The following is a 26,310-nucleotide window of genomic DNA, read 5'->3' on the forward strand; positions in this document are numbered from 1 at the left end:
ATAAGGTGTGCTTGATTCAACAAATTAACAGTAATTTTAATTGCTTACAGAGTTCAAGTCTGTTGCCCTTCTAGGCCTAGAAACATCACCAGAACTTGAGGGCCACTCAGCCTGAAAAAAAACCCACCTAAACCAAAAATGCATTAACAAGCTCTGTTATTAAACTTAGTAAGGATTATAAGGCTGGTCCATACATACCTTCTGAAGGGTTACAGCCACTTAAGGATGACTTAGTATAAAAAGTCAGATCCACAGAGTGAACCACTGAGGTCTAAAATTAGTGCCTACAAAGAAACCTGTGACCTTCTGAAATCAAGAGCACAGGTATTTTGTCAGGCACAGTGAAATCAGCAAGATTCATTGTATAGGGTAAGTTGAGTTTTGGCTTTATTTGTTGTTTATTTGGCTTTTCCTTTGTTGTTTTGATGAAGTTTTTTAAATGAAGCAACTTAAGATGCTGTATGTAACACAAAAAGCTTGCAATGTTCTTCAAAATCTAAAATTTGCTAGTGAAGAGGTACAAAAAAGTAATTTTATTACATGTAGTTTAAATTTAGACAATAATTAAAAGCAAAATTCCACCCAGCTTTCCCTTCCCCCTTTGAGGGAACCAACATAATCTGAAGTCACTGAAGAGTGGAATTATTTCCATTAAGCATTATAAATACTGCTTGAACAGATTCCACAAAGTACACATTACAACTTATATTATAATATACCCAAATATAGAGATTTAATTCAAATTAGTTTTCCTAGTAACTCCTTTCTTCGAAGTCACTTGCAGAGGCTTGGAAGATACATCATTTTTGCACACTTGAAGCACTGGATACACTTGGTTAATTACAGCAAGTGGCCAATTCATTCACAATCATGCAAATGCAGCAAGAGATAACCGTGCCATTTGCTCCTCTATAATCCCAGAGAGTTAATGATTGGAGTGACATCATTCAGTGGCTCAGGCCAGACTATTTTCCAACCCCAGACAGTAAATTGGAGATACGAGCAGGCGGGGCTAGAACCGAGATTTCCTAGGCGGGAAAGGCAAGTGCGGAACAGCGGCCGGAATCCTTTGCACACTGCAGCATTCCCTCTCTGCCTGAATCCTGAGCTGGATCCACCATCCAGGTTTGTTAAATGCAAGTGAGTATTTTGCTTGACGTTTTTACAACAGTTCGCTCTTGAGCACTGAGAACATTTGTTTTCACTGTGGCCTTTCAGGTTCTGTGGTGGAAGAGACCACGAAACACTTGCCTGGACCCACACAGTTACATTGTGGCTGGAAAAAGAACCCCACAAACACCGCGACTTACGGCCTCATTCTTTCAGTTCTTAAAGGCTCCACATTTACTGGCTTTTGCAATAAATTCCTTTAGCAGGGGACCATCCATTTGCCAAAATGCTGTAGTTTGTGTCACTTCTGTCAAATGATTGACACAAAACTTAAAGCAGAATTCCTCTAAGTCCTAAAGAGGTGGGAAAAAAACAAAAAGAAAAAATGTTATCTTTGCTTTCAATCACAGAAAATATCACTGAGGCACAAATGCCTATTTATGTTTTATTTTTGCAGTAAATTGGACAAAGACACCCAGTGGCTCTGTGTTTCCCCCCCCAACAGTCACTACGTAAATGCAACAGAAAATAATGATTCTACCCACATATGTCACTATGTAAATGCAGCTACAAGAGGAAGTAACCAAAATTTGTTTCTCACTAAATAGCAGCAGTCACAAAAACCAGCTGTTCTGAGCAATATATATTTTAAATTCTCACACTTTGTTTCATCTGCATTCTCTGACAACTTTGAAACTCCAATGTAAATAGGAGATCTCGGGGAAATGATGTATAACCAAGACTGTGGATAAAGAAAATGCAGCTCTTTTCTTTCACAATATGAACAAATCTATTATTTTCAAGGTTGCTCGACTTCCTTCCTGCTTCTTGAAGGGCTTAGCTAGATCCTTCAAGTTCCCGGCTCAGTGTATCCTGACTGGACAGTTTGTACAGCAAAGATTAGGCAGGAGGTCCTTCTGTGCATTAGAAACAAACCTCTGCTACAAGTACTCCACAGGGCTCCTGAATGTGATTCAAATGCAATAGTGGAGCACAGTGCAGCACAGCAATCCTTGCAGAAAGCGGGCTCTGGATATTTGAGTTTACTTGGAAGTGACTCCCATGTAATAATCAGAAAAGCCTCACAACCATCATTGCACCCTGGTGATGTCAGACAGAGGATGCCTTAAAGAGCACCAAAAAAAGGCACAGTCCTTGTCAGTGCAAGGTTCCCCACAGAACACTTCCCACTCAGACTATTTCCAGCTCCTCCTTTGAGGAGGAAATGTACTCTGTGGGGCAGATCTAAGCTGCTCTAAGGAGGATGCTGCAGCCCTGACAAAAAAGGGCAACTGCCCACACTGTTCTAGTTTCTTTATCAGATGTTTGTAGGACTCTATATGTGAGAACACACTCTTCCTTGGCTGCTCAGCAGGCTGGGCACTGCAGGAAGGCAAAACAAACTCTCTAAGCCCCATGATGTAGGAAAGACTGAATAATATTCATGTTTTCTCTTAAGGTCAATACTGAAACTAGAGCAACTGTGTGTGCCAGTGCCAGTTCTTGACATAACAGTAATATAAAAATATATCCTGGCCTAAAACCAGGCATTCTGAAGCTGCAGATCTTGACTTGTGTGGCATCTGTGCAACAAAAAAAGACAAGCTTATTAGAACTGAACACTGACAGTTGTGGTATTTTTAAATAACAAAATTAACTAGCATTTTAAAGAAAATTACATCATACACATTACAATATTTTGCACTGCTTTATTAAAAACTTCATATTCCAAGTCAATGCAACAGAAGCATACAATAAACAGAATTATTGTAGTATTAGTAATTCTGGAAAAATCTAAAGTTCTGTATAAAAAAAAAAGGCTGAGTTTCATTTGCAGATGGATGAGTTCCCAGCAAACTACTTAATATAGACTTAGGTGAATATAGACTTAGGTGAATCATATAGACTTAGGTGAATAAAGGCACAAGGTACAGCTAAGGATTATTTTAAAAGCTACAACAAGAAGCTAGCCCTGACCTAATTTTAGCCCCTTCAGTCAGTCACCAAAAGAAACTGCAGGAGTTTCATGTCATGGAGGTATTTTAAATTAGCGAAGCAGCTTCTTTGAAGTGTTGTCTTGCGGCACACCCGCCCCGAAAGAACTACATCAGCCAAGCAATTGCAAGCCCCCTGCCAGCACTGCAGCATGTAAACCCAACTTCTGTTCAAGCCCAACCCCTCAGCATCACCCATTCTCTCCTAGAGCAGCAATGAAGCCTATGGTTCTAACTTTACTTAGCTAGGGAGCTACAGCGGTGGCTGAGTTACTGGATTCCTTACAGCCCTTACAAGCAGAATCAATCACACACCTAAGACCCACCCTGCAAACCATCTCTGGAGGCTAAAATAAGGGAGTCTTCCTATTTTTTATGAACTTCTATCAAAGACATCAGTATTCACAGTAGATCAGAAGCCAGGACAGACACTAACACAGCCTTTGGTTAAGGTCTGTCAAGCAAGCATCACACCTCAAGGCTCTGAAATAAGTTAGGACAAGCTGCATGCCAGCTGCTGGAAATTAAGTACAAGAAAAAGCAATAAGTTGATTTACTGAGTACCAAAAAACTGCTTTGTAAGCATAAGCAGCAAGTTCAAAACCAACCAATCGTAAAGTTGCCAACGCAATGCACAGACACTACTGAACACAAGCAGCCAAAGCAAGCCCAGGAATACTTCCTGATTAGTTCCTAAAGCAGCATGTTAGGGATCAAGGCATGAAGTCAGATATTCCACAGTGAGGAGGCTTCACTCCCCTCTTCACACACTGTTGCTCTGCCTTCAACGTTTATAAGGCCCCTGAAGCAGTTCCTATCCTGACACTCATCAGCATACTCAGAAAACTGGAAGTGTATTTGTCCCTAACAAAACAAAAAAGCTAAAAAAACTCACCCCACCAACCAAAAAAAAACCCAAATGCACTCAATCCCCAACCTACCACCATGTCATCACACACAACACACAGCCTTACAAATCAGTAACTTAAGACTTAGAAGCCTGCTTTTCATTATGTTACTTTTTGTTTAAACCCTCCCCTTGTTTCAGAGTTAGTGTTTCCATCCTCAGAAATATCTGCGTACTAGTTCGCCTTCCCAGTACTGGTTTATAGGGAAAAACGAAAATAAAAAATGAGATACAAAAACTGTATTTGCCATGAGAGGTAAGTCCAACATTCTCAAATTCTGAAAATGGCAAATAGAATTAAATGAAAGTAAGAGAGAGCTTATATGAAAATGTAACCAGCTGCTTTTCTCCAGAGTTTAAGTCAGGAAGCAGCCACCCATTCAAGAGAATGAACTTTAGAAGTTTACCTCTGCATCATATCTGACAGCAGCAGAGAGCAATGAAAATGCATTTTCCACAGTAATTCCTCTCTTGATAATGTGCTGACACAGTTTTTTCAGTCTGTTTTCACAGTAAGAAGTAGCCAAGTCCAAGAGCCCTGCAATTAAAACATCATGGTATCAGTCAGTTGTAAAATTATCTCTGCTCTTGTAACATCTGTTTCTGCTCCTGCAAAGCTCTATCTCTATAATGTGCTTTTTCCAAGTAGGTTACTATTCAGAAAATGCAGATTAAAGGCAAAGAAGGGCTTTTTATTACCTCATTCTGCACTCCTGTTAATCTCTGTAAACATGAAGGCTGTCCTACTAACTTGCACATCTAGTGGCAGGCACCATAGCATGAGTAAAACACTACTATTATCAACAAATGGACTTGAATTCAGCTTGCTGTAATTGCTCTGCTGTCCAAGTTTCCTCCCCATTAGATCTACTGAGATTCTCTGATCATATGCCAAACAGCAACTGACTCAAATTAGTAAAACATGCAAGTATTTTCACCCAGAGAAATAGTTCCTCTCCCAACCTTGACCAAACTGCTCATAGTTTACTTCTAAATACACATTTTTGCTGTAGTTAAGTTTGCTACAACAGCCTTGTAAAGACAGCTGAATTAATCTCCAGTACAACACATTCTAGGCTAGACTAGAAGCCTGTATTTAGTCACCTATTCTGCAAGCCCTCCCCAGTTTTTCTGGCTTTGCCTTCTGGCCCATGAGCAGTACCTATTGCATCTTCAGGCGGGAGGTCAACGCTGTCCGTGTACAAGTACTCGAGGAAGGCACGATACACAGGGTAGGAAAACTGGTCAATTTCTATCACCTCCTTCATATCCTCGTTCCAGTATGACTGGAACATGGTTCTGAAGTGTTCACACCTAGGAGACAGAGGCATCATCTGGAACACTATTACACACACACACAAATGTTACATTACAGTCCCCCCAAAACACATATTTAGGACACTCTACAATACTCACAAATATTTCACCATGCCCCATCAGGGCCAGCAGTCCACATTTTGATTCCTAACACTGCAGCCTTCATTATGCATTTAAATAAAACTCTTCTTTTGCCCATGCTACAGAAACATCTGTATACACTGCAACCAGACCAACTTAACAGAATTTATTATCCCAGGAAAAGCAGGCTCAGTGAAAAATTAATGTGGATCTCCTTTTACCATCACTTCATTTAAAGCTATTATGGATACATGGATACCATCTACTACAGGTTTTGGGGTCCCTCCTTCCCTCTTACTGTTTTTTGCCCCTTTGAGGATATCCTAAGTTTGTTCTGTACAAATTAGAGCTGTGAAACACAACCACTACCTGATTTTCAGAACAGCTTTGTGGACATGGATGTACTTTCCATCCACACGGAACTTCAGGTCTGAGGTTTCTGGGCTGTCAAACTCTTTCTTCAGAGACTCTGCTACTGTTAAAAAGTCTTCATGCTCTACAGAGACAATTTCAAAACAAACAAAATGAGACGTTAAGAGCATCTTAAATGGAACATTCTCATCACTAACTAAAGCTAGCAACATAAGCAAGAGTTATCAAGGAAAACAGATCTGTGTCAGGGATCCACTGGCTTAAGCAGAAAAATGGGAAGGATTAATTAATCCAATAGCATTTCCTGTTGGGAAGGGCTGCTCCACAACAGCTCCAAGCAGCAATGGTCAGCAGTTCCCATTCCATCCCATTGCACAGAGGCAGCATGCGGGGGACAGGGCAGGTATAAGTCCAATGGTGTCAGGAGCCCACGCCTTAAAAAAGGAACTCACTAGGCTGCGGCAAAATATCCAAATATGGATAATATTGTAACCAGACCAGTGAAGAGATTTTTGCTGTTATTTCTAGCACTTCAGTCTCAAAATACAAAATAGAGACATGACAGTTCACTGATCTACACTAAAAAATGTCTCCTCTAACAGGGCTCATACAACAATACATAAAATCATCTCAGACTAGAATTCAGCCAATCAGACACAGAAAACACGTATTGACAAGCATTCTATCTAATCTTATAAAACATAGGTAATCGTAGCTAAAACAAAGACTAGTTCATAAGAGACAAAGAACAGAGTTCTATTCATGCTAACCTTCTAAAGATATACATTAAATAACCTTGTTGCCATCTTAAAGCCAATTCTACAGAGACTTATTGTTATTTTGTCACGTCTACTGCTTGTGAAACTTTTCTGCTTGCATGAGAAACTTTTCTGCTGTATTTGCAATGCTAACAAAACTTCAGTCTGAAACTTACATACTTCTTTTAACCATTTCCTAAAAACCCTCTAACCTTATAAATTCCAACAGCAGCACAGCAGTAGGGAAGCACCTGGAGAACTCTGTCTCCATGCAGGCACTACCCACAAGATTCCCAGCCTCCAGGCAGCTCAGTGCTGGTGCTGGCTCAGCTCAGCTCTGCCCCCTGACCTGCAGAGTGCGGCTAATGGGGGTCTGCAACACCCCTGAAATCCCTGGGGAAGGGGCCTGCAGCACTCCAGCCACACTGACACGGTGTGGGCTGGGCCTAAAAAGAAAACAGGTCAGCACATGGTCACCTTTCTGTGCTGGCAGATTGGATACAGCCTGCAGGCTGATGAGGTCCTTGCCAGGGCTCGTTAACATGAGCTATCACTGACACCAATTACTCAGTTTATGAGTCAGTTATAACAACACAAAACCCAGCAGCAGTGCTGCTGAAGGTACAACCAAGGACACAGAACCTCAGCAACTCTGGAAGTGGATTAAAGCAGAAATACCACAGCTTTCTCTACTGAGGCCTGTGGCACCGGTCTCATGGAGGTCCCACTCTGTGTGTCTCTAGAAGTCATACAGAAGTTGCAGCACAAGCTGTCTGAGGCTTTTGGTAAAGCAAGGCCTCTGAAATTTCAGAAAACCTAATTTAACCCACTATTTTGATGCATCTTATATGTGCGTTTCAAAGCAAGTGGCTTCTAAGAAGTGAAGCATGGAAAAGGAAAACAAATGGATTTCTACTAAATGGAATGCAATCCACAGGACTGTATAGAGCTCATCCATATACAATCTGCACACCACTCTTCACTGTTAGGAACACTAAATTATTTTGCATTTAAGAAGAAATACTGCTGGAACAAACTACTCAGAACTGGCAAGCCATGCCTGTGCCACACAAGAGCTTGCACTCCTCTCACTTACATGAATCACCCACAGAAACTGCATCTCCTCTGGCCCAACTAAGCCGTGCTCCAATCCCTCTCCATTTGCTCATGTGATCTTTTTTTGCTAGGTCATGAGCTTAGCTTAAGCTATGCAGCTCAACTTTCACTCCAAATACTTTCAGTCCTGCAAATTTGTATTTCACCACAGTCAATCCTGAGTGGCTGATTCATTTTTTTGGCAGGGACACTGTAACTGTAAGTAGAACAATAACCTTTACACAGAGTTAGCTCTCCCTAAGAAAACAAAACAACACCAAAAAGCCCAAACAAGCAAACAAAAAAAAAACACCCATAAGAAAAAAGAAGTGTTTACTCCTATGTGATTAAAACAGGTGGGAAAGGAAAACACATATGGAAAATGGAGATTTAAAAATGCTGACAGAACTAATTATTTTGATTTAAATATTCAGTAAGATTACCAGACTAAGTGGGGAAGAATCCCCAAAGGCTAAGAGGAATTAAAGTGCAGGTAACAGAGGTCAAACACCTGGCTATACTCAGTCTGGGAATACCTCATAAAAACAAGGGACTTGAAAGCAGGGAGAGATGTCATTTAAACAGCTCTCACTATTAGCAAAAGGCAACAGACTGGACAACCAGGAGACCCCCACAAGTGTGGAGGCAAGGGAGAGCAAGACCAGCACATATTGCAGAGGATTAGAGAACGGAGAAAGTGACAAATGGGATAAAAGCAGACTTAGATTTACTCAGGAGCAGACAGCTTGGAGTTAATCTTCTCTCTCTTTAGCATCTCTACTCACTTCTCCCCTACAGGTGAGATGCTGTTACCTGGACCTCTACAAATAACATGCTAAATGAGACATTACCACAGAGAACCTGGGTTAGGACAAGCCAAAGGCAACAGTAAAGTCTGAGAGACTTAACTGGAGAGAGGTTACTTGGGATGTGATCCATGGCTCCCCAAAAACAATTCCATACAGGGACTAACAAAATTAGGGTCTGTTGTCAATAGATTAGATGTCCTAAGAGATCTTGAGAACTGAGGCAGCAGATGTAAGATGAAACATTCTTATTTTTTTGAACATGAAAACACCTTCACGTTTTCCAGTAAGTCCAAGCTAAGCCCTTTATATCCTATTTGGGGTCAAATAAGAATTAGCAGCATGTGGATCAAAGAAAATAAAGAAAAAAGGTTTGAGCTTATTTGTTGGACACAAAGACAGCACCCCATAGAGTAATCCAAGGCAGTATAAGAAGAGAGTTCCAACAGAAAAAGCAATTATATGAGAGTCTTGTTTCACAGGGACTATTATTTACAAGTCTGCCCAGATTTAAGGATAGTCAAACTAAATATACTTGAGACAAATCATCTCATGAAACAAAAACTTGGAATTCTGTTACTTTCAAAACAAGAAAACACAGGGGAGAGATTTGCTCCTAGAAGGGCAAATACTAATGAGGGGAAAGCTACAGGCGACACTTAAAATCCAAAGTTGTTAGATACCAAGAAAAAAAAGCCTCAGGAGTAATCTTCGAAGCAGGAATAGTTTTAAGAGGGAAAAAATCCCTGAAGTTTTGTTAAATGACTCAGGATTCCTTCCTGAACCTGGAGTTCAAACAACACAAACGTAAGAAATACATTGTGAAAAATGCATGTATTTTGTGATTGGCTTTTTGCAAATATTAAAATGAATATTATATGTGTTGTGTTAGAAAGTTATGCTGTATTCATTCTCTTAAGTAGTGTGCTAAATATAGTTTTAGATTATAAAAAATGTTAAAATACAAACTATGCTATGTAGGATACTTTTTTTAAAGAAAGGACTTGCAGCGAGATAGCAGCCACAGGACACCAAATCTTTCAGAGAAAAAGAATTTATTGCTCCCTTATCAGAAGAAATGAACTTCTTCCCACCTCGCTCAGCCCTGAAGATGCCGTTAGGATTCAGAGGAAGAAGCTGACACTGACCAGACAGAATCCTGTGTTTGAATGGAATTTCTGCATCGTGTATGAGATGTATGAATATGCAACAGGCTATTGCTTTTAAGAGTTAATCCTCTGTTAATGTGTCCTTTTTCAGGCTTATTTTGCCCAGACAAAGGTACCCGGACGTCCATAACTCTTTGTTTCTGTTGTCTCATATTGTCCTAATTCAATTTGTCCAAATTATTATTATTCTCATTATATTACTATTTTTATAACCATTTTATTACTATTAAACTTTTAAAATTTTAAAAACAAGTGATCGGCGTTTTTCACACACAGTCTTCATTGTGCAATGGTAAAACAGGGCTTGCTTCGGATGTACGCTGGCAAACAACCTTGTTACCCTTACCCTGGATCCCCAGCTGCTGAAACAGCAGAAGGAAGCCGAAGGAAGAAACAACTCGCCACTGAGTTGCCAAGCTTCCCTGCTCGAAACAGGAGGCTGCCAGGGAAGCAGCGCGCTGCACCAACCACGAAGGGACACAGGGACAGCGGGAGCTCACCTACGGAGAGCAGGCGCCACATGACGGCGGGCGTGGCGAAGCAGGCGAACACGTCGTCGGTGCAGGCGAAGTGGGTGAGGTGCGGGAAGGTGACGGACTGGCCCCGGCACTGCCCCCACATGTACACCTGGCCGCTCTGCGTCTTGGCCGCCGACGTGTGCGCCGAGTGGCAGGCGGCGATCTCCACCACCCTGCGGGCACAAGGAACACCGTGAGGCGCTCGCAGCACTTCCCAAAGGCCTCACAAAACAGCAGGCAATCAAACTATGCAGCAACATCCCCGTACTTGGGTTTTTGTCCTGCAGAAATGTGATACTGCTTGAACGGGTATTAAAAAATCCCACCATTCAATTTGCAGATTGTAGATTTTATTGTAATCAGATGTTGCTTTAGCTATGTCCTTCTTATCAACTGACTTTCCTCCTATTTTTTCATAACTATGGAAAAGGGAATAAAGAAAAAACAAGTTTTGTTTTTCCCCCTTAAAACAAACACACATCAGAACTTATTCTCAAGAAGAAATTTCTTCTACCTCCTTTTAACTTGATTTTTGTAGGTTGACAGAGCTCTCACCTACTGCCTGTACTTCAGACTTCTTATTTTGCTGTTCAGCTTACTTTCCTCAGCACTGAAATTCAACATGAAACATTTCATGAAACACTTCATTTGAGGGGAGTGAATTCTTTAAGAGCTATGGTTGTTTTTAAATAAAGTCTACATAATCTTTTCACCCATCTCAGCTTTTTAAAATACTAAAGCTGCTGATGCTCCCTTATCTATCCTGTTCTCCCATTGCTCAGGCAATCCCTAGATTCTTATCTGAAACACTGCAAGAACTGAGAAGGAACACAGTTCCAATTAAAACACCACAAAGACATTGCCAGAGTTTCTGTGCATGTGATAAGTAAAACAGGGAGGGTTCCCAAGTTCAAAATAAAAGCTATGCTTTCCTGTTTTTTCTCTGTGGTAAAAAACACATCAGAGGATTTCATGCTTTTGTGCCAGAAGCCCATCAACCAGGACAAACAAATATCCTTCCAAGCAATCTAAGAATACACACACACAAATGTGTATTGCTTTACAGAACAATGCCCGTGAAGAGTTCAATTTTTAGGCAAAAACAAAAGTTTTAGCACAACGTTCATATTTAAGGTGCAAAAATTATTTCAAGACAAAACTCAAAGAATCTACATCACTTTCAGCATATCAATAATTTCTGGCAGAAAGAAAACTGATTGGTGGTTTTACACTACTGTCAGCTTATGAACCCCTATGCAACATCTCTGCAAGACACACCACAGAGTATTTATTTTAGAGACAACTCACTTTTTATCACAGCTATCAAGCTGAACTACTTCCCTCTCCAAACCTTCTTTTCTCAGCAGAACAGATTCTTCTTTTTACAGACTATACAGCAGTACTAAAGCACACCTATGGTACACATACTTACAGCACATGTACAGGGTAACATGTTAACCATGCATTTAACACCAAAATTCAGGAGGATGACCTTCACAGCTGTTCCTCTGAGCTAACACAAAATGAAGTCTAAACATTCCTTACATCTGTATGTGCAATATTTTTCAAGACAGCACCAAATGAAACCTCCTAAGTAACTGCTGCCAGCATTAAATATAAATGACAAAAGAATTACATAAACTAAAAGATCAGGAGCAGCAGTAATGTGCTTCATGGGAAATGACAGCTCACCCACTTTTAGCACTGTTTCCAAGGGAGCCAAGTCAAGCAAGATGAGTAAGTTCAAGTGACTTATCTCCCCCTTAGATCCCAAGCAGAAGTTCTAAAGTATTTTCCCCTCCTTCATCCATTGAACAAATGTCAGCTTTATTATAATCCCATGCTTGGGTTCACATACAGTTCTAAATGCAATAGCTCCCCTTAGTTTACTCATTAAATAAATCACTAACAAAACAAAGTTGATCTACCTGCAAATGTACACATTTCTCTTTCACTGCTTTTTAAAGAATATTTCATTTTCCTTCACTAGTGTCAGTTCCTTCACAGACAAACCAGCCCCACAGCAGTGGTTTTTATTGTGATAGTTCCTTTCTTCTTTCTCTGACCTCCATTTTTAAGCTCTTAAACATTCTCAATACTGTGAAGCTTTAAATTTAAAGTGTGAGAAACAAAAAAAAATAGGAATGACTTCCCAAATGGGGGAGAAAAACAAAGCAGAAGTGTTTCCTAGTTAAGAGGAGACTGCAAGTTAAGAGATCTATAGACCAAGACAAGGTACATTAACGTGCCCAGAGAACACACAATGGCCCAGAGATTGGGACTGAGGCCCACATTTGTAGGTGAGCAGCAAAAGAGCTAGCCCCAAATATGAGGATGATGGGAGGGTAATGAAAGAGGACTGACAAGGGTTAATTTCATTCTTTTATGAGTCCAGGAAACTAAAAAAACTACAAACTACTAAACTAGTACAAGTAATAAATATGGGTGCTAACTGTCCTTAGCTCAGGCAACCTTGCAAATTGAGTTCTATTTTCATGGTGGACTATTTGAAACCTTTCAAAATTGTTTTTCTTCACATGTCACTTTGTGCAAAGGTGGTGTTTCCTTTCTCCCCGCTTTCTTTTTCTTTTTTTTTTTTTTATGTAGGCTTCAATTCATGGCTTGGTTTATTGAAAATTTCATAGCTCCAGTTTTAAGCAATGGAACAATATACAGAATAGCATAACACTTATTCCTTCATTATCTTTCTGTATCAGGTAAATGCAAAGTACATTTTGTTCAATAACCATTACAGACAGCAAAAAGCACTCAGTGATCATTGTAAACAATAAGTTACCATCCTTTCCCATATTTTGAACATCAGCAACAGAAAAACAACCCACCAAGCCCTACACATGCATGCTTCCACTGCTGGAGACCGCACAACACATGCTCAGACTTTATCAACCCAGAAAGAGCTTGAGCAAGATTACCTTTCTTTTTCCATCATGATCTGCACAGGGCTGAGCTGGTTACTTTTATTGCCAGTCCCCAGCTGCCCGTAAGTGTTAGCTCCCCAGGCATAGAGCAAGCCCTCATCTGTTAGTGCTAGAGTGTGCGCATAGCCACAGGCAATCTGTAAGTAAACGTAACAGCGTTACTGCTGAACCAAACACGATGAGACACAAGATATCACACACAGTACCTTGGAAGGATCTCGGGCACTCTGCACCCAGCACCACAACGGGGTACTTCTCAGTACTGGCAGCTAACACAAGGTATGTTGGCTGTGGGTACTGCCAAAGTCCCAGCTGCATTAATTGCATTGGCTGCTCCCAAGTAACTTACTGCACACTAGACAAGTCTCCCTAGGTGCTACCTGATTTATTTGCACGTGAGAAACACAGAACTTCTTCATCACATCTTGCAATGCTCTGAAAGTATTTCAGAGCTGGATTACTCTGAATACAGTATGAATACTCTGTAATGAGGAGAGCTGCAGTTCAACAGCTAACAACCCTTCAACCCAACTTGCCACATTCAATTCTACAGAATCTTCCCAAAAACCCAGGAAATCTCAAATTTTAGTTTAATTTCTAGCTAGAAAAAAAAAAAAAAACAACAAATCCCAACCCAAATCCAAACAAACCAAACTAAATCCAATCACCAAACAATCAAACCCACCCCCATGTCTCATCTTTCCTCTCCCCTTGCTTCTACAGGACTAATTAGAATATTTAGAACAAATTTGACCCTCTGATTCGCCGGGTCTTTGACTAGAACATTTCATTTAACTTTGTAACAAGTATGCAATTTGTATCAACTGCAAAATTCAGTAGTAGTTACAGTAGCTAACTTTAAACCTTTCCAAGCATTTACCGAAGCAAGCATTTCACAGCTTACTTGCACGTCGTATAAGCAAAATATAATTAAGTGTAGCTAAAAAACTTTCAGCATTGGAAGTAGTGAAATCTAGCAGCAGGTGTAATACTCCAAGGAGAGGTTTCCAGCAGAAGCCAGCAGCAGGAATGCACTTTCCCTTCCACGCTGGGCATACCTGGAGCACACAGACGCTGTGCAGCGCTGCCACCCTGCAGGGGGTCAGCTGGTTCCCGTTGTTCCCCAGCCCGAGCTGCCCATTGCCATTGTAGCCCCAGCCATAAACCTGAGCGCACAAGGAAAACAAAATTAAGCCACTCTTCACCAGGAGTACACAGCACTTAAGACTTAGTATCAAGCACAAGCCAAGAAAAGTATTTATTAACAAATCGTGTGCTATTTGAAGAGCAATACAGAGAAGACTGAAAGATACTAAGTAAACGGCAGTGACTTACTGCACTCAACTTCTCCACCCTGCATTTACCTTTTAAAGAAGCTAAAAAACACGTCTTTGAAGTACTAGCAATTTGGCAATAAACTTACACTACACCAAAATCTCTTCCATAGCATCAACACTTTGACTTTTACGCCATCCTTTCCCTTACTACTTTTCCTTTTTTAAGTTATTCTGATGAACTGATCAGTTTAAATGGAAGTCCCCAGTTTATCTCTAATTCTTCCTTTAGTTTTGTTACAGTGGACACATCATGACATACACAAGGACAATGAAAACCCATCTCAGCCTCAGGGACTTTGCAGTCCTTCCATTCACAAGGAGATACTACCCTCTGGTTGGTGAAATGAAGTAAAATAGAGGTCACAGTTCATACCTAAGAGCAAGACAGCACCATAAATTTATGTCAAATGGAACACTTGCACACTGGGAGGGCAATGTTTAAAAGAATGCTTTGGGTTTGTTGCTGGTAATTAGGCAATGTGTTTAAAAAACAGGATCAGCCATTGTATCCTTGCACAAAAATTAACTGTTTGATTGAGCATGCTTTAAAAGAAATAAACTGAGACTAATTTAATGAATTTGAAGAATTTAACACCATTTATGTTAAGTAATCTCTTGCAACATGAAGACAGACATAGTTAATACAACTGTTCGAATTCTTGCAGCTGCAGACTCAGTAAGAATTGTGTTCCCACACAGTCTTTGCCATAAGAAGGGATATTGAAAGACTGCATCTCCAGTCACTTGCAGTGTTTTCCTGCAGCTGGCTCACAGAAGTTGTCAGGATACCTCTCTCAGTAACAGCCCTAACCTGAGCACTCCCTGTCAGCATTTCTCCATATGCAGACACCAGCTTGGTGGGCTCAGGTGACAGAATGAGGGAAGGCAGCAGCAGCACTTACCTCACCATTGTTTACTACAGCCATGGAGGAGGTCTGGCCACAGGCAATGCCAACCACGATTTTGCCCTGCAAGCAGTTGGAAACTCTGCGAGGAGTTGGCTGGTTGGCTGTAGATCCAGATCCAACTTGACCACAGTTATTGTAGCCCCAAGCATACAGCTGTCCATAAAAACAAACAAACAAAGCCACACAGTTTAAAGCTTAATAATAGTAATGATAGCAATAGATAATCTTCCCACAGGCAGCACTAGATTGGGTAAGCTATCCTATTTAACAAGCTAAAATGCTTAAAGTTCGTTTTCATGAATGAAAATTATAAACAGCTTTAGGACTCATTTAGCAAATAGGAATATAGCACTTTTCCAGCTTATTGCAAAAGAATAATACCATCTGACTAAAACAGAAAACAAAAGGAACATCTTTCCATATTAAATACAAGTCAGACGGTAAGACAAAGAGCATAGTGATTGTCTTTATAATTTCATTATGCTGAAAAAGGAATGCAAGCCAGATCATCATTTGTTTCCCAGACACACTTTAACTCCCTAGTTTAGAGCTATGTAGTTTTCTTCAGTGAACCCTAAGCCAGGTTTACTGCTGGACACTCATCATACCTCTTCTGCATCTTTCAAGAGCTGTGAAAGAGCAGGGTTTTGTCAGTTCGTGTTTCACAGCAGCATTAACAAAAAAAAATTCCACAATTTCTGTCAGTTTAAAGTTTCTTGTGGCAAACTAGTACTAATACAAGCAAAAATATGAGTTCCTGTTATCTGAAAGTCAGGAAGACGGGGAAGTAGTTTGGTATAAAAAAAAATATAACACTGTGGTTTTGGTGTCTCCAATTTTATTACATGTATACATGCCCACAACTTGGAGTAAAAATGTTTCTGAGGGTTCATTCTCTGGTGCCTCATCCAGTTCAAAAGTCTGGCCTCTTGGAAACACCTTCCACAGACATGCTTGGCAGTACAAGCACACTAACAGGTACCCTTGTGAGGAGCCTACACATCCTTTGGTGCCAGAAGCTGTCTGTTTACTGCAACACCAAACCAGGAGTTATTGAAAGTCATTAAAAACTAACACCTCCATCAGCACCAAAAAAAAACTCCAACCAAAGACAAGAACAAAAGACCCCCTCACCAACACAACTTATTTACAATTAATAACATGCACAAAAGAAAGAATCAGTCCTTTGCTTTTTGTTACTTCTAACTGCTGCATCTTTGATTCCTACTGAATATTTGAAGATACCTTATGAAATACTTTAATTTTAATAACAGCAAATATTTAGATAGAGAATCTCAGAAGGTAGATCAAAATGCCAAAGGACATGCCAGAGAAGCATGAATGTTTGCATTCCTTTAACTCTATCATTAAAATACTTCTTTTTTAAATTTGCACTGCATTAAAATTGCACTGAACCATACCAACCAATTATGCCAAGTATTTCCACAAATACTTCCAACTTCAATGTCCCCCTGAGGCTTCAGGTTTATTAGGACACAAGGGGGCTGGCAGCCAAATCTTTCTATAAAGCTGCTTAACACATTTTGCTGCTTTCAGTGCACTCAGCTCTGGTAAAAGCTCAGAGCACAAACCAAGTTGCTGCAAGGCACACCAGGGATGGATTTAAAGTACATTAACGAGCCACACTGGCAAGCCAGCTGCAAACACCAGCCTCATGGTCAACACAAAGAAATTTCCCTGCTTCCACTGACATTTCAAGCGTGTCACGTTTATGACAAGAAACAGCCTGGCCTGCACAGGCAGGTGCCACAGAGCAGCTGGCACCTCCAGTGTAAGCAATGTGTGAATGCCCTCTCCTCCCTGCATGCTCACCAAGTCTTACCTTTAACCCAGTCAAACATGACAGCACAAAATCCTTCCTAAGTGTAGGCTCCTCTTTCAGATAAAACACTGAGCACTTAACCCAATCTCTCTTTCCTACCCTTAAAATACTTGGTATTCCTGTTGCACTATTATTCCATACTGGGCCACAACACAGACATGCTCAGATTACCTGGATGAGAAGAGCTGTAGTTTCCCTTTTCACTGTCAAAAGGGTTTAAAATTAGAGCTTTTCTTTTGTTAGTGCACAGCTGAAACCAGATTTTCCACTGTGCATGCATTGGTCAAATCTGCATAACTGGAAACTAATTGGATGTGTTTCCCACAACACATAGCCTGAAGCCTGAAACAAACAGCATGAAGCAAACTTGGATATAAACCAAGTGCCCTTTCATTAGCTACACAACAAAGTATTCAGAGGTGTGCAGAGCAACATTCTTCTGCAGTACTAGTGTGGAAATGCAAGACATTTCTACAAGAAAGACTAAATTCTAACCCAGTAAATACAAATTCAACACACCCCCTAACTAAGAGAACTGCAAGCAAATAAATAACATTTTGCACCTCACAAACCATTATTTCACCTCTAAGTGGCACATCTTTCTAGTCTCACCCCTGTGAGAGACACAAAAGTTTACTAAGTTGTATTTCCCTTGTTCTGGGAACAAGGTTCTGGGGTTTCTTTTTTTCTTTTTTTTCTGGTGGGTGGGGAGGTTAGTAATTTGGTTTTGGGGTGGTTTTTTTTGTTTTCAAGTCTGCTCTGAAGAAAAGCACACCCTATTTTGAGATAGCAAGAGAAAAGGTTATATTTGTAATTACACTGTAGAAACAGAAGTTCAAACTGCAAGGTCACATCCACTATTCACTTCAAGAAGGAGATTAAGAGATTTGAACAGGTTTCAACTTACATCTCCATCCAATGAGAGCGCCATGGAATGATGAGAGCCACAAGCTACTTCCACCACCTTCTTTATTAAGAGATTTGTGCAAACTTGAACAGGAGTAATGCCCTGATTGGTTGTGCCATTTCCAAGTTGGCTGTAACCATTATGTCCCCAAGCATACACTTCACCGTCTGCAAAAATATTTGTGATGAAAACCACGAAAAACTCCAGGGAGGTTAAGACAGAATTTTAAGAAATTATCAAATACCAACAGGAAATTGAAATTAACAAACTATTAGAAGAATCATCTGTATGCTAGAAAAATATATACTTTGTTTTAAATTTATCTATCACAGCATATCCTCTAGATTGTGGAAATACTTGAAAGTGCACAGGTAAGACAAAGTACATCACAAGTGACAGTGTAAAATGCTACAACCTCAACATAGTAGAAATGGAAACTTAAGCAATTACAAAATCCATTTACTTCCACTTAAGACCAACAAGAACCTCTTAGTGTACATTGGCCAGTTAACAAGTTAATGCAATTACACTATAATCCATTCCTGTTAAATGCAAGTTTAGCTTAAAATCTGTAACTTATGTTTCTATACTAAATGTTAATTTTCTACCTTCAGTACAAAGAACAACATGGGGTCCACTTCCATAACTGAGACTGGAGATCTTCTTTCCACATAAGGCTTCCAATTTCTTTGGTACTATGGTGCTCTGATTATCTCCAGTTCCCAAACAATTACTGCAATTCAGTCCAAAAACAAATACCTGAAAAACAAAAGAATATTCACTTCAAATGTTTTATACTCAGGTATGCACAGATGTGTAATGCTCAGGTCTTCATTAACTAGGGACAGTGTTTCACCTTGGATCTCCAGGGGCCAGAGACATCCCACAGGGAAAGTAACAACCTCAAGAGGCTGCACAAGGGCACTCCAGATGTTAACTGAATTATTCAGATTCATACAGTCCTGGAATTTAGGCTTTTTATTTTCAGGAACTGCACCCTAAGAAGTCTGAAATTGTGAAAAGTGGAAGCCACCACCTTCTTTTAAAAGCAGTTTGTAAACAGCAAATAAAGCATAAGCATGTCAAGAGCTATACTGCGGGAGGCTCATCCTACAGGCACTATTGATAGGACTTTGGGGAAAAAAATCCTTTTCTACACAGTCTTACCAGAAACCTTCCCATTAATACATCCCAGAACACCTGTCTCATTTTCTTTCAGCAGCACTATGCTATGCTAACTCATTATGAGTTTCTGAATCATTAAAATCTAGAGATAACATTTCAAGGTATTTTTTACTTGGCAAGCCATAACCTCGTTTTCTATCTTCATACCTGTCTGCACTTAACTCCAAGCTACCACACCTTCTTTTAAATTCTGCCTGTCTTCCAAAGAGCATATAATCTATTGTGGCTTTGCCATGTGAAAGTTTTCTAAACTGCCCATTTATATTGTGCGCACACAAAACTTCAAAAAAAAAAAATCAAATGTTATATCACCACATGTTAGATTTCACACGATGCTCTTGAGAAGCTATTAATCTACAACACTCTGACACCAGGTACGTGTGGCAGCTCACCTCGTCGTTGTGCGTGATGTAAATGGCTTCGTTGGCCGACGTGCCGAACACGCACGCTTTGCGAATGGAAGCGATTTCTTGGGGGGAAAGCAGGGTGAATATTGGCCACTTGCCTACGTCCACCATGATGCTGCTGTGTGTCATGGCGCCTCTACAAGCAAGAGGACATTGCTGGAATAAAAAAAAAACACAAACAAAAAGCTTATTAAAAAGAGTATTTTGTGCTTTCATTAACAGACAATAAGGGAAATTCCTTTACAGGTAGCTCTGAAAGTAAATATCCTATTCCATATTTCATACAGAATTGTATTTCCATGCATTTAGGTGAGCAAAAAACTAGTCACTGGAAAAACAAATTGTTTTCTTAACAGGGTATTTAACTAAACACCTGCTCTTTAACAAGCAAACTTATTAAAAATTTGTGATCTAGCAAATATCCACCGGTGGCAGAGTGGAATTACAAGGGAATTTTCAAAGGGGATTTCAGCAGCAATTCCAACTTAGAAAATTTTCACTTGTGAATTTTTTTGGTAATCTTACAAGTTACAAATGCCATGTAAGCAAGCAGTTGATATATATGTGAAACATACAAATAAAAACAAGGCTGGAGCTGTTATGAACATGACCCAAATCTGCCATCTCTTGTGTAATCAAAAGCTGTTATGGTCAAAAAATATTTGTGAGAGCAGAAAAGCATGAGCTTGTGCAATTAGGCAGTGAAACACATCAGAGAACAGCAATTAAGTAAAATTGCCATAATCTGTTACTTAGAAACCAGGTGGATCACAGAAATAGCTGGAAACATGACAGGCTATAGAGATGTTTGCCAATGAAAACAAACATATAGAACCCATTCTTCCCCAGTGCTCCCTCCTCCCAGTTTCCCCAGGATGAGTGCAGCAGCTCAGGAGCAAAGCTGACAGCACAAACACCCAGAGCTCATCGAGGCACTCAACCCTGCACATCACATTGCTCACACCCTGAAGGGACTCTGCTGCTTACAATCCATGATCCATGCCCAGGGCCATCAGCAAGTTCTGTGAAATGTGGAGAGCATTAGGTGAAGAACTCCACAGAATGTCAGTGACAAGACAAATCACCATAAAACAGTAAAAAACCAAGAAGGCAGGGAATCGTTCCATGGGTAAGAATTGCAGTCTCTACCCAGATGCCATCCTCTCATCAACACTTAGCTCTTTTTCATTTTTTGCTTCAGTGCAACCCAATCACCCTCTTCTTTGCTGTGCTGCTTTCAAGTCAGGCTGCCTCTTGATGGTGCCTGGGTACCAGGTATGGGTAACAGTGAGAACACAGACAGCCTCTCCACTCTTCTGATGCTTGGTTCTCAAACTGTGCTCACAACCAACACTGGGCTTCAGAAAGCCATTTCACAACAGCAGCCAACTGTTATGCATTGCAGCTGTTTCTTGGAAGAAGGGAATTTTAAAAAGGTAGCAATAACAACAATTAAAAAATTAATTTTGAGAAACACAGATGTCACTGTGGAATTAGGTCCATTAAAAAAATACCCTAACACAAAACCCAAGCAGGGATGCTTCCTTATTAGATTTCATAACTTGGATCCAATAAACCCCGCTCTGCTCTACAGGCACCTCTCTTACTAAGAGCCCAACTTAACTCTCCATTTCACATTTGAAGCAGGTCTTGAAAACACCTGAAAGCTCCAGATGGCAAATGCATAATAGATTTATTTGTAGAATAGGTTTTTTGGGTTTTTTTGGTTTTTTTAGAAGTCTACCTGATGGCAAGGCATAGCACATTCTACACAGCTAAGCAGGTTTGGATGCATTTAAGCCTTCTTAATTTCTAGTCCAGTTACAAGCCCAGGCTAGTTAGCTGCCAAGATTTGTCACCTCACCTTGGCAAGTCTCTTAACGTATGACACTATCAATCAATTAAAACAAGGCAGCAATTACTTGTTCTTTTGAGCAGAGCAAGGAAGTGTCCCTTCTGACTTCACCTATTTAACTTGCCTCATTCAATACACAACTGCCAAAGCACAAACGTGTCAACCTGGATTTTTAGAAAAATATTTTCTTCACTGAAGTAATTTTCAATATAACCTGTGAAGACAGGAAGACAAGGTGTTATTTTGCCAGAGAATATCCTAGCCAAGTGACAAGTTTGACAGCACCCAGAGAACCTATTCTACCCTACAAGTAGTAAGTGCAATATGTGTTGCCTTTTCTCTCCCTTCCTGACCTGTGCACTAGGTCTCCAACCCATTTGGCTTCTTTCTCTTTGGCTCTGTATGACTCAGTTAATCACTGCTCTCTGACAAAACCTTTCCAAGCACTTCCAAAACTAATGCAAGTTGTGCTGCACTTCCCACACCTCACAGCTCAACCTGACATCTTATCAAACCAATACTGAGAGATAAAAGCTTTCAAGCACATGAGACTTCCCAAATTGGAGATACAAGCAATTAACTCCATCCACAGGTGAAGATCCTTACAATTGTTAGCAGGTGTTACCATTGCTTTTCCCAAAACCACGCTGTATATTTTCAGCTATTTCAGCTGTAACTACAATTCTACAGTTATTTCAGAGGTTTTCCTCAAAAGGACAATTCATCTGCCACTGGCAAGTTTGTTTCTTTAATAAATCTCAATCCTGAACTCTATCCAGGATTTAGGAACCAATGAAGGTTCACAAAAATCCTTAAACCAAACAAACAACAAAAAACATTCTCTTGCCTTTTATGCAATATGTGCTGTTTCTCCTCAAGGACACACTTTTCCCTGCTCTTGAAATATTAACTATTGTCCTTAGAGTCTGCTGTTTGCTGGAGTACCTATCATCACTGGCTTTCACCACTTCTATGGCAGCAACAGCAGCTCTTTTCCTATATCCTTTTGTCTGAGAGAGAGAAATTACACACACACACCTGAAAGTTCTGGGCTTTGTACACTGACTACTGTTTCTTAACTGTAATTGCACATAGAAAGCTCATTTAACTATTTAATCTCCATTTTCCACAGAAAACAAATACCCCACCTAGGCAGAAGCACCACCTTTGTCTCTCTAAAAACAGATTCCTTAACAACCCCAGCCAATTTCCTAGTTGTCCAATAAAATAATAAAAGTTCTGGCAGTCACAGGAAGGAAAAAAACAAAACTACAAGTGAGGAAAAAAAGCATTTGAGAAATCTACTTTTAAATGTAGGACTGTAAATGAAGGTATCAGTAAAGTTACTCAGTACTATGAAAACTGAAACCAAATTGATTCTAGGATCCTGTAGGACATACTGCACACTTCCCAAAGCAGCAGATGCTCTGTGATACCGTGACTGACCCCTCACACCAACCACGCTCATGCCTCATCCCTGCGCAGCATTTGCCTGAATCTGGTGGGGACAGCGGGAAGTTTCTTCTGGGCAAATCCTTGCCATGGAAGGCTGACGGTCCAGGAGACTCCAGACATGGCACTACAAGCAGGAGCACAAAGAAACCCAGCGTCCTTCCCTCACCCTTCCTGCAGAGTGTCAGTCCCACACCTAAGGTTGTTTACTTTTCTGCTACATCGCACACCGCGCAAGGGCTGCCCCTCAGCTGAGGAGTTTGTAAGTATGTAAATGTCGCAGATGGAGCCCCAAGCAGCCGAGGTACTTTAATCTGCATGCTAATAGCTCTCTCAATATATTAGCTTCAGGCTATTGCTCTGATTCCGTGTGCAACAAGGCAGCAGCAGCAGCTCCGAGGAGTATCCCTCATATATCAACACCCAGATGTTAAGTTTACTGCAATTAAAAACCTTATGAGTATAAAACCCCTGAGCTTAAACTGGCTGCCCAAACTGCTTTTAGAAACACTGCGTGCCACCTCTCAGCTGTTAATTTCTGCTGCATGATGCAGAGATAGACAATTATACAACACAAAGCTTTACTTTGCTGCAAAATGAACCAGCAGAGGGAGTTTATTTCAACAACACCTCTTCTCACGGCTCTGACATCTCCAAAATGATCCAGCAACCTCAGTATCCAAACAGAAACAGATCACTCCTTGAATTTCACTCAGGCTAAAAATAAGCAAAAAAGGGCGACTTGTAAAAGAAAGGAAACTGAACTGGCCACATATTGTGATGAAAAAGAAATTGACCTTAGAGTAGGCACCAACATTAAGGCAAAAACATCTACATCTGCTCACAATTTCAAAAAGCCACACACTTTTGGACCTCAAAAATTCTGTGTTAATTTGCTGCCTACACATTCATCTCCTCAGTAATTTGCTTACTAAATAAAAAGCCTGCAAGCCGATTCACAGTGGCATATGAAAGACAAACATGAATCCTGCCTTAAAAAAAAAAAAAGGCAGCGTTTACAAAATGCTTTGTTAAAATGATTTTAGATACTGTTCTACACAGTTTATAGTTCAGCTAAATAAATCCACGCTGGATACAACAATAGCCTAACACAACATCCTACCGGGAAAACAGTACCAATTGTCCTCGGGACAAAAAAAGCTACAGTTAACTCCTCAAAGATTATCCCCTTATTTGCAAAGGCTGCTGGAACACAATCGCGCATTTCTTTTTTTCACTCCGTCCTTAGGCTCCAATGTTGCAGCTTATTCCAGAAAAGCAGACCTACTCCTGCACAGAAACACTGCAGGCTCAGGCCTTCATTTCTCCTAATTGTCTTTGGGAATTATGAACGGCAGTGAGAACACAAAAGCTGGGATATCTGGCTTTAGAACAATGCAGAGTGACTGGCACACTAAATCCCTTTTTAATTTGAAGTACACCTTAACCAAGGAAGAATCAAATCCTTCACGCCATGCCGATCTTCCCCCAGTGTACATTTGCTTTTTTTGATTTCATATCTTGGCACTGAGAAGGAAGAGAGAAACCATACATTATCATTATATTAACAACACTATTAAGTAGATGTATAAACCAAAGGGATGCTACTGAGGCATTCTCCCTGCCAATGAAGAGACCTGCACACCCTGAAAAAGTGTGCCTTAACTTACTTTCCTTGGACCTTATAGGAAGCAAAATTTCTATGGCAAAACTCCTGTGTTCCAAACCTCTGCACAATTATTTATTCAGATGCCTTTAACGAGCCACACGGGGAGGAAAGAACTACTGATCCAAGGGCTGACAACCAGATCTCCTGTCTGTTTTGAGTAACCAGCTGAGAGAGATAAGCAAGCAAAAAGCACCGTCATACAGTGAATGCTGCTGAACATGACTGGTTTAGCCACAGGAAACCACCCTTATGAGGATGACAGCCATCCACCCACCACAACAAACCTCCAATTACAAAACTGTAATTACAATCACACTTTGCCTTAGTTTCTTTTTTTTTTTTTCCCTACGCTAAACCATTAGTGCAACTTATCAAATCCATTCACTGAGGACGTCTTCTAAAGCAATGCCTGTCTTCCAATCTGACATACGGAGAGATAAGCATTCAAGGGGAAACATTCATATTAAGGCACTAAAGAATGAATGCACCTTTCCAAACAGCTTCTAAAGTTTCTCCTAAAATACTCTGTGCTCCAAGTACATTTCCATTTATGATGCCTTGTACTCTTTTCTCTTGATCCCACCCCTTGTCGGAACGATTTAAGCCCATTTTACCTTCCGTCAGTAGAGGACAGCACAAACGGGTCACTTGAACTTTCTAAATCAGAAGCCTGCAAGTTCCTTATGAAACAGGTAAATATTCCTTTAGCGTTAATTTACAAGAGTTTCCTAAGCTGAAACTCTGCAAGTTCCTTTAAAAACAAAACAAAGCAAATCCTCCCTCAGTTTAGAAGAAGCGCGTTAAAAACCCGAAGAAACGCTGTAACTATTCATAGAAAGCCGAGCGAGGAAAAACAAAAAGCGTTGAGTTTTTCCTGCCCCTGGGTTGTTTGTTTTTTTCCCGACCAGCCGGGTACCTCAGTCAGGCTCCAGGAAGCCGGCGACAAAAGGGAAGGATAAACCGCAACACCACGAACCAGGAAAATAAAAGAGAAAAACATCAGTAAGACCACACAGTGTTAAGGACGTGCAGGAGGAGCCTTCCAGAGGGCTGTGGGGGAAACTGGCTGGCGGCGAGGCAGACGCGGGTGAGGGTCCCCACCCCACCCCAGCCCAGCTGCGGCGACGAGGAGCCTCTCCCTCCCTCTCTCCCTCCCTCCCCTCGCTCTCCCGCTCCGCACGGGCACCGCCACCCTCGCAGCCCGGGTGCCCGCCCGCTGCCCGCGGGCGCTAGCGGGACGGCGCGGGGCGGGCGCCGCTCCTCACCCGGTGCCCGCGGCGGCTCCCGGCGGGCTCCCCGCGCCCGCTCCGCCCGGCGCGGCCCCCGCGCGCCCCGCCCGCCGCCGCCACCGCTCGCGCTGCCCCTCACGGCCGTCGGGGCCGCGCGCGCCGCCGGCACCAGCGCACGTGACCCGGGCGGGAGGAGAGCGGGGGGGGGGGGGGGGCCGAGTTGCACTGCATCACGTGACTCGCCGGAGGGACGCGGGAGCGCGGAATGGGGGGGGGGGGGAGCCCCCCCTCCTTCTTGACCGTTCGCGCGCGCTCCGTCACGTGGGCGGCTCCTCGCTCCCCATTGGGCGCCGTGGGCGCGCCGCGCGCGTGACGCGGCCCCTGCTCCGCTATTCCCCCCCATTCCCCCCCCAGCCCAGCGCAGCCCGGCCCGGCCCGGCCCCGTGTGGGGC

At 41.4% G+C, this 26,310-nt stretch overlaps 1 protein-coding gene across 3 annotated transcripts; it reads right to left on the reverse strand.

The window, feature by feature from the left end:
* Window positions 1–365: 365 nt before the first annotated feature.
* RCBTB1 (RCC1 and BTB domain containing protein 1) lies at window positions 366–25,950 on the reverse strand. Of its 3 annotated transcripts, none has more exons than XM_058019187.1 (12): window positions 25,895–25,950; window positions 19,639–19,809; window positions 18,670–18,820; window positions 18,062–18,228; window positions 15,306–15,464; window positions 14,125–14,232; window positions 13,061–13,203; window positions 10,110–10,300; window positions 5,779–5,905; window positions 5,174–5,325; window positions 4,419–4,549; window positions 366–1,463 (listed from the first exon to the last, which is right to left on the reverse strand). In XM_058019187.1, the coding sequence occupies exons 2-12, from the start codon at window positions 19,780–19,782 to the stop codon at window positions 1,323–1,325; spliced, it is 1,614 nt and encodes a 537-aa protein (XP_057875170.1). In that variant the 5' UTR covers window positions 19,783–19,809; window positions 25,895–25,950; the 3' UTR covers window positions 366–1,322. The 3 variants fall into 3 exon arrangements, with proteins under 3 accessions (XP_057875170.1, XP_057875169.1, XP_057875171.1); XM_058019186.1 differs by lacking the exon at window positions 25,895–25,950 and adding an exon at window positions 25,546–25,691; XM_058019188.1 differs by lacking the exon at window positions 25,895–25,950 and adding an exon at window positions 23,546–24,298.
* Between the last annotated feature and the right edge of the window lie 360 nt (window positions 25,951–26,310).

The sequence above is a fragment of the Melospiza georgiana genome, chromosome 2, assembly GCF_028018845.1.
Source record: "Melospiza georgiana isolate bMelGeo1 chromosome 2, bMelGeo1.pri, whole genome shotgun sequence".
NCBI classification, from domain to species: Eukaryota; Metazoa; Chordata; class Aves; order Passeriformes; family Passerellidae; genus Melospiza; species Melospiza georgiana.

Bases quoted from the DNA above. Each gene is read 5' to 3' on its own strand.
- RCBTB1 (XM_058019186.1), bottom strand. From the start codon at position 25,629: ATGTTTTTCTCTTTTATTTTCCTGGTTCGTGGTGTTGCGGTTTATCCT. The intron at 10,301-13,060 runs GTAATCTTGCTC...TTGTGCCCGCAG, and splicing joins ATCATGATGGAAAAAGAAAG to GGTGGTGGAGATCGCCGCCT. The intron at 5,906-10,109 runs GTGAGCTCCCGC...TTGTCTCTGTAG, and splicing joins GTGGCGCCTGCTCTCCGTAG to AGCATGAAGACTTTTTAACA.